This window comes from Alligator sinensis, unplaced genomic scaffold (genome assembly GCF_000455745.1).
Source record: "Alligator sinensis unplaced genomic scaffold, ASM45574v1 scaffold746_1, whole genome shotgun sequence".
Classification (NCBI taxonomy): domain Eukaryota; kingdom Metazoa; phylum Chordata; order Crocodylia; family Alligatoridae; genus Alligator; species Alligator sinensis.
This window is the reverse complement of record NW_005841959.1, coordinates 3,293,023-3,306,576: the sequence shown is the minus strand read 5'-3', so window position 1 is coordinate 3,306,576 and position 13,554 is coordinate 3,293,023. Positions and strand designations below refer to the sequence as shown.

Below are 13,554 nucleotides of genomic sequence, written 5' to 3'. Positions count from 1 at the left end.
ATTTAACTGAAGTATGAATAATTTGAGAGCGTGCAGAAGGAGCGATGCTCATTGAAAGGAAGGAATGAAAACACACACACAAGCAGAAAGCCTTAAACCTTTATATGAGCATTAGAGAACAATGTGAACTAGGATTTGAAACAGATTTGCAGATACACTGGTTTTTAGGCAGAGAGAATGCTCATTAAATGCAGGATGCTTCTGTGGCTCATGTGTGTTTGCACTGAGGTATAGGTTTGAGACTGACGTATCAGATAAAGTCAGAGTGGTTACCACACCGACGGTGTTGCAGCTGCATAATAAATGACGGAGAGAATCATGTTAGGCATGCCCACCTAACCTAACTTGAATCATGCGAAAGGGGAGCTGTTGGAATTCAAATAGACTTTCTGGTTCCCAGCAGTCGGCAGTAATAGAATGCTTTCAGGAAGATGACAGATGCAGGGAAAAGATGCTGTTTTGCACTATCTTGATTTGTTACAGCAGCCAACTTATTGGCATGATGGAGTGACAAGAAAAGCAGCTGGCATGGAAGGTAGGATTATCGAAGCCGTTGCATCATTATGAATGTAATTAGAAACTGACCATGACAAAGCATATGTTAGAATGAGCTGCTGTTGATGGCAGAGGATTTGTTGCTGGGGTCTTGAAACTCTGAAAACAATGTTGCTTTTGCAAGGAAAAATCCATTTTGCTTTTATGCTTGCGTTACGTTTTTTGTGCTTGCCTCCAACTTGTCTGAAAGAGAGTGCTATGGGAGGAGGAGATTAAAGAATAAAGTATTTTCTAAGAGTCTGAGCACCTCCAGGTAGATAGAAACAAACAGATGGGAAACCAAACACTAAAAAAAAAGGCTCCATATGATTTAGTAGCAAGCTCTGATTGATATATTGGCATATTTAGGAAGTCTGAGGAAATGTAGGTGCTTGTATTGAATGTTGTGATATAATGAACAAATATTACTGCAGGTTTATGTTTTATAATTAGTTTCTTTTTGACCGGATTTGTTCCTCATCAATTTTTAGCTCTTGACATTTATTTGGTTGTTCGGTATATATGAAGAAAATATATCAATATCTCCTGCAGGGTTTTTCAACAACTCCAGCATCTGTTTCAGCTATTGAACTGTATTCACGTTTTGCCAACTTGATGTCTACCCAGCTGGTCTATCATTTCTTGCTTGATTACTGCTCTTAATTTCTCCGTATCAGCTTGTTTCAGATCGGATTTTGAAAGCTGTTAATGAGAAATGACAGTAAATGCTAAATTATTGAAAATTGGGGTATTCTTTTATTTTTGGAAACATTACACAGTATTAGCTTACATGCATTTTATTAAAGTGATATTCTATGCTGCAGTAATTTTTTTTGACAGTCATTGCATTGCAGTTGTAAATACTTTAAACCAGATGAGATATAAGCATAAGTTTCAACTGACTGTAACAAAAAAGTTTTGGCTTATTTAAAGCTAGATTGTTTTTGTTTTTTTTGGGGGGTATTTGTATTACTTTCATGCATGCAGGCACATACGCGTGTGTGTACACACAGATGCACGTACTTTCTCACCCTCTCTGTCTCTGCCACCCTGAGCAGTCATTAAAGATAAATTGCACATATTGAAATATATGTTATGACCACTAGGGTGAAACCCCCTAAAATGTTTTGTGCAGGTGATGGTTTAAAATAGATGTCAATTATCTTGGTGTAGATTGTTCCAGGAACAAGTAAAAGAGTTATTTTGTGACTGTAAGGAAGAACCTGTCGCCCTCCCATCCCCACACACCCTCACTCCTGAAGTATGGTTATCAGTGGAGCAAACCTAATAGTCCACAAAATAAGGTTATGCTAAATTAACTTATTAATTTAGGGCATAAATATGTTGTCATTAAACTTCCTGCTAGATTAATATATGTTTGCAAAGATAATGTCTGCATATTGTTCTTAATGTACTGTTCATTGGTGTGTTCTAACTTTTAATGTTGAGTAGATTTCAAGAGAAGATCAGGATGAACCCTAAACATTATGGAGTAGAACTTTAGTAATTTTTTTAGAAAGATGGTTTCAAATACACAGCACCAAACTAGCATTTAAAAAGTTTTAAAATAGAGATCAGTAAAACTAATATACTGTGTGGTGGTTTGAGCTTTTATTTGCTTACTTCAGTGAGACCATTTAAACTATTACTATTGGACAAAGACCAGCCCTTACAGTACACAACTAAACTCACTGTCATGTTTACATGATCACAAATCATTCTGTAGTTCAGATGATGATGATAAAAATGCTGTCTTGCTCTTGCAGAATGGTTCTGTTAGCTTGAAGGGGAAACTGTCTTTGTAGTTGATTATGAATGTAATAGAGTATATATCCCATTTAAACAGCTTAAGTTCCATTCCCCTTTTCAGAATAATAGTAAAATTGTTATATCATAGAGAAGTAAGGCTGAAAAGGACCTCAAGAGAACATTTAATCCAACCATTATCCACTGAGTATATTTGCTACCATGAAGCTGTCACTTGTGCCTTGCTGGAAGGATACTGGCTGACTACACCTGTACAATAGTTACTTAAAATATGGTTTAGCTTTTGATGAAAGTATCATAATTGCATGCCATCTGTGGCTACCATCCATTTCGAAACAGGGTTTTTATGGTTTACTTACATTTTGCCAATAGTAATTGCTTTTAGCTTTTTGTTTTACTGATGAATTAAGAAGACACTAGGTGGAGCTAGCAGTTGATTATTTATAGACCTACAGTATAATGGCCTGGGGAAAGCTATCTAGTAAGGTAACCAATTTTTATAATGATGACTAGAAAAAAAAATCCTGCCAACCTTAAAGTCATGAAATCTAAGAATTGTTGGGGTTAAAGGAGACAACCAGTCTATTCCTTTTCTTTTACTGTTTCACAAGATGCTAGATGAAGGATGATATTTAGATGTGTGTGTGTGTTTTCTCAGAGAAGCTTTGGTAGCGAAATAAATTAAATTAAAGAGAAGAGGAAACAACCCGACCAAACAGATGATTTTCCAGTAGAATTGCATAAAGTCTACCTCTTTGTATGTATTATTTCTAAACACACTTGACTTATGCAGCTAACACACAACATATTATATTTAGAAATGAGCCAAAACCAGAAATATTTGAGTACTCCCAAATTTGGGGGTGTGTTCAGTGATTGGTGTAAGGAATTCTATACCAGGTCTTAATTTGTGGCAGGGACATGTATGTTTACACATGGTAGCACATGTGCAATCTGGCAGTGTCTATATACTTAAGACATAGTTGCTTGGTTTTCTTATATTAGCAAGACATATTTAAGGGAGAACTGCAGAGTTGTTTTGGGTGGAGGAAGAAAAAGGTGACAATTATTTTTCAGGCATATAACTTGTTCATAGCTACTACTATAATTTCTATTCTGTTTTGGCCTGGATCCTGAACCAAGCATAAGGAACCTATTGTGTTAGATGTTCCAAGTTAGTCTGTAATGTGTTTGAACATAATTTGCAAATGAGCATAATAAAATAAGTCATTGAGTTAAGTGAACAGAGAAGACTGACAAATCATGTAGCAGGTTTACTAGGTTACATCCACATCTTGATGGTATTTAAGGTTCTATACAATAGAAGATTTTTAAATCTTAATACAGATTATGGTTGTTTACAGGGTATTTCAAGTCTTAGTGTTTTGTGCTTATGGGAATTAAACTGAGAAAAGATGAGATTAGGTGCAGGAGAGAAATGGTAGGGCACAGATGCAATGGATGTTGTATGAGAGCTGAAGGGGAAGACCTGGGATGTAAACAGTGAGAAGCAAGAGGAAAGACAGTCTGAGACTGAGATTAGGAGTATGTACTAGACAGCATGGGCAGACAAGAAACAACACAGTTATCAGGTGATAGTAAAATCAAGAATGGTGAACTCTAGAATCCTATGGTTGGTAGATGGGTCTCGCTAGGAGAAGATGTGAGAAGGGGTTGTCACATCTTCCTAATGCTCCAAAAGTCCCATTTCTTGAGAAGGTCTCAGGTGGGTGGGGAAGGACAAAGGCAAGACTCTATCAACAATGGTGGGACTGGCATTTGGAAGAAACTTGCTGTCAGTATGGCCGAATGTGGGACTTCATGGGCATGTCTACACAACGCTATATGGTGATGCTGCTACGGTGCTGTGCTTTAGTACTTCCAAAAGTCCTTTTGGAAGTACTAAAGCATGGTGCAGTCCTGGTGGTTAGTGCTGTGCATGTGACACACAGATTTAACTGCTGTGTTGTTGTAGTGGCATGCTGGTGACCAGGTGTAGACCTGCAAGATCACTATATCGCCATAGTGCTCCATATGGTGATGTAGCACATTGCTATATTACCATAGGGCGATGTGTAGACATGCCCCATTTGAATGGCAGGGAAGATTAGGTTCCCAGGAATCATATTGATTCTTAGACAACCTTGTTTGCTTCTTTCCAGTCTGGTTAGAAATTCTAATATTTTGGTGACAGGGTAATGCTATCTTAAAAGCAAAAATCAGGATACTCCCGTAGCCATTTTTTGTATTTTTTTTCTTTTGTTCTGTTTTTTTAAGAGGCAGGATGACATTCTTAAAAAACACAGTAGTAATTTCCTTTTAAAATTGTCCTAGTGCCAGTGTCAGAACTTCTGAGTTAACCTCAGATGTACGTCTTTCCCACAGTGGAGGGATTTTTCCAATAATCTGCCACTCTGAAACAATATATCCCGAAACTCTGAACATACTTTTTTTAGCATTCACATTTATTTTCTTCAAGAGAAGTGGCCTGAAGTTTCTCCTACCATTTTATCCAAGGGAACACAATATGATACTGTTTGGGTAGGTAGGAAGGTCTCAGTTGACCTTAAGCCACAATGCACCTGCTGGGCCTAGAATGAAGTCAAGTAAGAGTAAGACATGGAGATAGACTACATCTCTATGCTAGATGTAGATTCTAGGCTCACCAGTTATGATTTTGAGGTAGTTAAAAGAAACCCCAAAGACCTTCCAACAAGACTCCCTCCCTGAGAGCATAGACTTGACAACACAAAAATGAGGAGTAGGCTTTCAGCTCTACTCCAGTATTTCTCCTTTTACATGACAGAAAGTATGCCTTCCCCCTTCTCATAGACTCATGGTCCAGCTACTAAGTATGAGTTGAGTTGATTTCAAAAGCAATAGGTCCAGCTGTACAATATCAAAAGATGACCGAAGTCACTGAAAAGCTAGAAAGCTTGTGTGTATTGTTTTATGGAGTCAGTGTGTATGGAAGAAGAAAAAGGGGATTTCACAGAAAGGCCCTCATTGGGAGACAGAGTACTGACTTGTAGTGAGGTCAATGCTTAGACATTCCTTATCACTTGCATTTGTGTCCTCTGTAGAGAGAAACAATACCTTATTTATTTATGCTTTATTTATTTACAAAGAAATCAAAATAGAAAAAGTGTTTGTGTCATGAATATATCCTCAAGAACACTGGAAGTCCCTGCAGCAGTGCCACCTCACATTGGGACTGACTGAACTGAATATTTAAAGAAATTTAAGAGGCTGAAATGTGCAAAGTGCTTCTTTGGTCTTGTCCAGTGCTCATAATTAGTCTCCCTCCTCTCTGTGACCTGTCACACAGGCAGGGGGGAAAAACAAACTTTAAATACATCGAGGAAAATGAAGCCACTTGAAAGTGTTTCCTCAGTGTAAATCACACTCTTGCTTTCTTGTCCTTCTCCGTCTCTCTGATGCTTAGGTATAAAGCATATTGGGCTACGTACAGACTGTCAAAAAGCCTGAGGTGGAATTGATCCGGTGCTTGCAGGTTTCTCTAAGCTGCGTAGATTGGACCAGTAATGAATGCAGCTCATGTTCAGGCTTCATCATTGACCAAGGCACACAGAAATCTACACTAGTGATTCCAAAAAGTGGAGGGTGCTTGAGTGTTCCTCCCGGTTTGCTAGCCACTGCCAAGCCTGGGGGGAGGGGGGAAGGGGAAGGAACAGTCTACATGCATCCAGGCCCATCTTAAACTAGTTTCTACCATTTTGAAACCAGTCTATGTGCACTGAAACTCTGTTCTGTTACAGGTATAGACCAGTTTTTGATCACTTATACCAGTTTATGCATAATGTCTGTCCCTAGCCTAGAATTCATGGGGTCAGCTTCCTTAAGTGACAGCTCCTCATATTTACATCAATGTGTCACCCTAAAAGTTAAAAACCACATGATATAAAACCATTGCATCCTCTTTTTAGTACACTTTTTAAGGAGTAGCAGTATTAATATACAGTCTTCATGCAACTCGCATATATTGTTGCAACAAACAACACAAAGATACAGATAAAAGATTCATCATTTGTCTTTTTTCAAGAAAACCATTTGTATATTTTCACAATATACTTATGTTTAATATATGTTTATTTCCTCTTATTACATAGTGACAATGGTAACTCCTCTGTAATTTGATATTGATGGCTACAAATGGAATTAATAAATCTTCCACAGTTACAAACTTTGCTGTTCAAAAGACAAGGCAGAATAGTGTTGTTCACCCATTTAGTTAAATAAATGATCTTTTTGGTGCTACTGACTTTGACATAGTACAGGCGGCCACTGCTGCTTTTATTTGGTATGAGATGGGGATTACAAAGCACTGAAAAGGACAGTCTAATATCTTATACAATGAACATAAGCTCTCAGTTGGAAGTGCATAATAATTGCCAAGATAGTGGATCGGGTGGAAAGCATTAAATCTGGGTGTGCATTTTCCAAATATTATTCTTTATTTTTTTCCAAATTATTATGGCCATGATCTGTTAGAGCAATTGCATATGGACCTGGTGGATGATCTTCGACAGAGTTTTGAAGTCATTAAAACAGGCTGTTGTTCACAACAAATGCATGATTTATTGAATGCTTTTTCTTTTGAAGTGTTTGCTGTTCAATGTTGTATATGTTATTCAAAGCCAGGCATAAGCATAGGATTAGTTGCAAAGTTATTTACTTTTTTATATATATATATTTTTATGTGGACTTGTTCCAGGTTATTGAGAAACAGAGAAGGAGTTTGATCTAATACCTGCATCAATGTGAACACTTAGAAACACATATTAAAAAAACAAAAAATAAAATGATTTTCCCAGGATTCCAGTCAGGTTAATCTTGTGACTAAATCCTCGTGTGTCATTTCCAATAATTTGCCCTCAAAAGTTAAGAGCAAAAAACATGCTACAGATGTTAGTAAATCCCAGTAACTAATTATGTTTGCTCTCAGACTCATTCCATTTCAAACCTTCAGGAGTAATGAGATTAGATGAGTGGCCAGTTTTGACAAAGTAAGCAGCTAGGATTGGACAAGACTGAGACAGTAAATGATAAAACACCGGACCATTGCCTGAGGTGTATGGCTAAGTGATGGGAGTTATAGGGTTCTACTCCCAGCTATCACTGTTGGTTTCTCAGTTTAGAATAATATTTGTTACCTATCTCTCTGAGAAGCAAAGACTTAATTAATATCCGTAATCTCTTTGAACATGTAGAAGTGCTTTATGAAGTAAGTTCTTAGCATCAGTAATGACACCTAATCCTGCACTGTCCTCAGAGGCATTGTCTATTAAGCCAGATGGCCATTAGGTGTAATCTCTTCTGTATTATGAAAGTCGAGTGAAGTGTCACAGCAGACAATGAAGGTGGTAAAACAATAAAGAAAGAGTACATTTCTCCATGACTATAATGTCAAACTAAGTTTGTGGCTGGAAGAAATGTATACAAATGTATTTTTAAGGAAGCCTTATTTAAATTGGTATTTATTATGGTTCTTGAGTGACCTGGTTAACCTCTTGTATAAGCAATGGCACAATCAGCTCTGTTGCAGAAAATACATCAGTAGCTTCTTAGAAAGTTATCTTTGCTTTTGCAACAACCCTTTATAATTTTACTACTTTTTAATGTAAGTATTTTATTATTTATTGTGTGACAACAATGTGTATGGCACTTTATGAGGCACGGGTAAAAGTACTTTCCAATGCCAAGGAATTACACATAATTAACAAAAGGAGTTTGACTTCCTATCCCCAAAATCAGACCATAGAAACATAGACAATTAGGATTGGAAGGGACCTCAGGAGATCATCTACCCCCTCAGGGGGTCATCTACCCCCTGCTCTAAGCAGGATCATCCCAGCTGGGCCTTAAAAACCTAGCCAGGTCTTAAAAACCTCCAAGGATGTAGAGTCCACAACCTTTCTGAGTAACCTGTTTCAGTGCTTTACTACCCTCCTTATGAGAGACGTTTTCTTATATCTAAACTGAACTTCTCCTTGCTGCAACTTGAGACCTTTGCTCCTTGTTCTGCCACCACTGAGAACAGTCTAGCTCCATCCTCTTTGGAACCTTCCTTCAGGTAATTGAAAGCTTCTACTAAATCCCTTCTCTGTCTTCTCTTCTCCAGACTAAAGCCCAGTTCTCTCAGCTTCTCCCCATAAATTAGGTGCTCCAAACCCCTAACCATTTTCATTGTCCTCTGCTAGTTCCTCTCCAACTTTCTGTACTGGGGGGCCCAAAACTGGACACAGTACTCCAGATGTGGCCTCACCAGTGCTGAATAGAAGGGAAGAATCACTTCCTTTATACTACCAGCAGTGGTCCTTTAAATGCAGCTCAGCATGTCATTAGCCTTCCTCACAATGGGGACAGGATGTTGTCTCACATTCAGCTTATTGTCCACTGTAATCCCCATGTCCTTTTCTGCAGAGTTGCTGCTTAGCCAGCCAGTCCCCAGCCCATCCTAAATCCTAGAAAGATTGTTCCATCCTCAGTGCAGGACTTTGCAGTTGTCCTTATTGAACCTCATGAGATTTCTTTTGGTCTAATCTTTCAATTTGGTGAGGTTTCTCTGAATCCTAGCCCTACCCTCCAGTATATCTACTACTCCCTGCAGCTTGGTGTCATCTGTAATCTTGCTGAGGACGCCTTCCATTACGTTTTACAGGTATCTTGTTCGCGAGAATGCTGTGAGAGACCATATCTAAAGCCTTGCTAAAGTCAAAGTATATCACATCCACTGGTCTCCCCACATGCACAGAGCCAGTCATCTCATCACAGAAAGCAATCATGGTGGTCAAGTCATGACTTGCCCTTGATGAATCTCTGTTGACTGTTCCTAATCACCTTCTCCAACTGCTTAGAAATTGATTCCTTGAGGACCTGCTCCATGATTTTTCCAGGGACTGAGGTGAAGTTGACCAGTCTGTAGTTCCCTGAATCCTCCTTTTTCCCTTTCTTAAAGATAGCCACTAATATTTGTCCTTTTCCGATCAGCTGGGACCTCTCCGAGTCGCCATGAATTTTCAAAGATGATGGCCAGCAGCTCTACAGTCACATGGACCAACTCCGTCACCACCTATGGGTGCATCCTATCCAGGCCCATGGGCTTGTACACATCCAGCTTTTCTAAATAGTCCCTAAACTGTTCTTTTACCACTGAGGGCTACTCATCTCTTCCCCAAACTGTGCTGCCTGGTGCAGTAGTTTGGGAGGTGACCTTGCCTGTGAAGACTGAGATGAAAAAGGCATTGAGTACGTTAGCCTTTTCCGCATCCTCTATCACTAGTGGATTGCCTTCTCCATTCAGTAAGGGACCCACCCTTTCCCTGATCTTCCCCTTGTTGTTGACATACTTACAGAAACCCTTCTTGTTACCTCTCACATCCCTTGCTAGCTGCAGCTCCAACTGTGCTTTGACCTGCCTGATTTCATGCTTGCATGCCTGAGCAATACTCTTATACTCCTCCCTAGTTGTTTGTCCAAGTATCCACTTCTTGTAAACTTCCTTTTTGTGTGTTATTTCACTGAAGAGTTCCCTGTTATGCTAAGCTGGTTTTCTTTTATACTTCCTAGTCTTCCTGGACCTCAGGATGGTTTCTTCCTGCATTCTCAGTAAAGTTCTTTAAAGTACAACCAGATATCCTGAACTCCTCTCCCCCTCAGATTGGCCTCCCCAGGGATCCTGCACTTCAGTTCCCAGAGTGACTTAAAGTTTGCTTTTCATAGAATCATAGGAAATTAGGGTTGGAAGGGACCTGAGGAGATCATCTAGTCCACCCGCCCTGCTCAAAACAGGACCATTCCCAACTAGATCAACTCAGCCAAAGCTTTGTCTAGAGGGGTCTTGAAAACTTCCAAGGATGGAGCTTCTACCACCACTCTGAGTAATCTGTTTCAGTGTTTTACTACCCTCCTAGTGAGAGAATTCTTCCTAATATAGCTAACTTAGACTTCCCTTGCTGCAACTTGAGACCATTGCTTCTTATTCTGTCACCTGCCAGCACTGAGAATAGTCTAGCTCCATCCTCTTTTGAACCCCACTTCAGGTAGTAGAAGACTGCTATTAAATCACCCCTCAGTCTTCTCTTTTCTAGACTAAATAAGCCCAGTTCCCTCAGCTTCTCCCCATAAATCAGGTTCCCCAGCCCCATCACCATTGTCATTGCCTTTTGCTGGATTCTCTCCAATTTATCCATATCCTTTCTGTATTGAGGGGCCCAAAACTAAACACAGTACTCTAGATGTGGCCTCACCAGTGCTAAATACAGAGGAATAATCACTTCCTTTGAACTATTGGCAACACACCTACCAGTGCAGCCCAGTATGCCATTAGCCTTCTTGGCAACAAGGGCACACTTTTGGCTCACATTCAGTTTATTATTCACTGTAACCCCCAGCTCCTTTTCTGCAGAGCTGCTGCACAGCCAATCAACCTCCAGCCTGCACTGATGCATGGGCTTCTTCCCTCCTAAGTACAGGGCTTTGCACTTGTCTCTGTTGAACCTCATGAGTATACCTTTGGCCCAAACCCCCAATTTGTCTAGGTCACTGAATCCTAGCCCTACCCTGCAGTGTATCTCTTACTCCCCCAAGCTTGGTATCATCTGCAGACTTACTAAGGGTGCATTCTATGCCAACTTCCAGGCCCTTGATGAAGACATTGAACAAACCTGGCCCCAGGACCAACCCCTGGGATACTCCACTTTCTACCAGTGGCCAGCTAGACATCGAGCCATTGATTACTTCTCTCTGAGCCCAATGCTCCAGCCAGTTTTCTATCCACCTTACAGTCCACCCATCCATCCCATATTTCCTTAGCTTGCCTGCAAGAATGTTGAGGGAGATCATATCAAAAGCCTTGCTAAAATCAAGGTACACCACATCCACCCATCTCTCTGCATCCTCAGAGGCAGACATCTCATCATAGAAGGCAATCTGGTTGGTCAGGCATGATTTGCCCCTGGTGAATCCATGCTGACTCTTCCTAATCACCCTTTTCTCCCTTTAGTGCTTAGAAATGGATTCCTTGAGAATCTTCTCCATGATTTTTCCAGGGACAGAGGTGAGGCTGACTGATCTGTAGTTCCCTGGATCCTTCTTTTTCCCTTTCTTAAATATGGGCACCATGTTTGCCCTTTTCCAATTAATCAGGGACCTCTCCTGATTGCCATGAGTTTTCAACAATGATGGCTCTGCAATCACATCAGCCATCTCCCTCATCATCCTGAGGTGCATCAGGTCCAGCTCCATGAACCTGTACACATCCAGCTTTTCTAAATAGTCCCTAATCTGTTCTTTCACCACTGAGGGCTGCTCACCTCCTCTGCAAACTGTCCTGCCTGGTGCTGTGGTCTGGGAGCTGACTTTGCCTGTGAAGACTGAGGCAAAAAAGCATTGAGCACTTAAGTATTTTCTCTGTCCTCTGTCATATGGGACCCACAATTTTCCTGATCCCCCTCTTGCTACCAACATCCTTGTAGAAACCCTTCTTGTTATCCTTTACATCCCTTGCCAGCTGCAACTCCCATTGCAATTTGGCCTTCCTGACTTAATTTCTGCATGCCCAAGCAATGCTCTTATATTCTTCCCTAGTTATTTGTCCAAGTTTCCACATCTTATAAGCTCACTTTTTGTGATTTATTTTACTGAAGAGTTCCCTTCTAAGCCAAGCTGGTCTTCTGCCATACTTGCTAGTCTTCCTGCACATCAGGATGGTTTGCTCCTGCACTCTCAGTAAGGCTTCTTTAAAGTATAGCTAGCTGTCCTGGACTCCTCCCTCCCTCAGAGTGTCTTCCTAGGGTATTCTGCCCATGAGTTTTCTGAGTGAGTTGAAGTCTGCTTTTTTGAAGTCCAGGGTTCTTACTCTGCTGCTCTCCATCCTTCCTTTCCTCTGGATCCTGAGCTCAATAATTTTCTGCTTGTTGCTGCCCAAGTTGCCATTCACTACTACATCTCCCACCAATCCTTCCGTTTGTGAGCAGCAGGTCAAGAAGACCATGGCCCCTAGTTGGCCACTCCAGCACTTGCACCAGGAAGTTGTCCCCAACACTCTCCAAAACCTTCCTGGATTGCCTGTGCACTGCTGTATTGCCCTCCCAGCAGATACCAGGGTAATTGAAATGCCCCATGAGAGCCAGGGCCTGTGATCAGAAAATTGGACTGTTTGAAGAAGGACTCATCTATCTCATCCTCCTGGTTTGGTGGTCTATAACAGACCCCTGCCATGACATCACACTTGTTGCTCTCCCCTCTGACCCTAACCCAGAGACTTTCAATGGGTCTATCTCTAGTTTCTTACTGTACTGGAGTTCTAAGCAATCATACAGCTCTTTTACATATAGTGCAACTCCTCCTCCTTTTCTCTCGTCTGTCCTTCCTTAACAGTTTGTACCCATCCATGACAGTGATGTGATCTATCCCACCAAGTCTCTGTTATTCCAGTCATGTCATAGTTCCAGAACTGTGAGAGGATTTCCAGTTCTTCCTGCTTGTTTCCCAGGCTCCTGTCATTCAGGTACAAGCACTGAGGTAACTAGCTGAGTCCCCTACTTTCTCAGGAAGAATGAGAAGGCCTCCCCTCTGGTGCCCTCCTCCTCCTTATTCTTCCTCCAATTCACTGACTTCCCCACTTAACTCAGGGCTTTGGTCTCCTTCCCCCAGTTGAACCTAGTTCAAAGCCCTCCTCACTATGTTAGTGAACCTGTCTGCAAAGATGCTCTTCTCTCTCTTTGTCAGGTGGATCCCATCTCTTCCTGGCAATCCTCCTTCTTGGAACAACACCCCATAGTCTAAGAAGCCAAAGCCCTGCTGGCAACACTAGCTCCACAGCCATGCAGGATGAATCTTTTCCTGCCCCAACCCTTCCCTTTGACTGGAAGGATTGAGGTGAATACCACCTGAGCTCCCATCCTTTTCACCCTTGCACCCAGAGCCCTGTGGTCATTTTTGATCTGCTCAAGGTCTCCCCTAGCAGTATGGATACTTACATGGATGAGCAGCATGGGGTAGTAGTCAGAGGGCTGGATGAGTCTGAGTAATTTTTCCATGATATCTTGGATCCAGGCTCCAAGCCAGGAGCACACCTCCTGAGACAACAGGTCAGGCCAGCAGATAGATGTCTCCATTCCCCACAGAAGGGAGTCTCCAGCCACCACCACCCATTGCTGCTTCTTGGTGGCAGTGGTCTTGATCCTTCCAACCTTTGGAATGCCTGGCCTGGCCTTCTCAACTAACAGA

General features: G+C 41.2%; 1 protein-coding gene across 2 annotated transcripts in view; it reads left to right on the top strand.

The window, feature by feature from the left end:
• Nucleotides 1-472: 472 nt before the first annotated feature.
• DMD (dystrophin) overlaps nucleotides 473-13,554 on the top strand; it is a 1,961,037-nt gene continuing 1,947,955 nt past the window's right edge. Inside the window, exon 1 of one of the 2 annotated variants that reach the window (XM_025200207.1) lies at nucleotides 473-535. In XM_025200207.1, the coding sequence (XP_025055992.1) occupies nucleotides 529-535 (7 nt within the window). In that variant the 5' untranslated portion in view covers nucleotides 473-528. The remainder of the gene's footprint in view (nucleotides 536-13,554) is intronic. The other variant, XM_014518487.2, reaches the window with a different exon arrangement.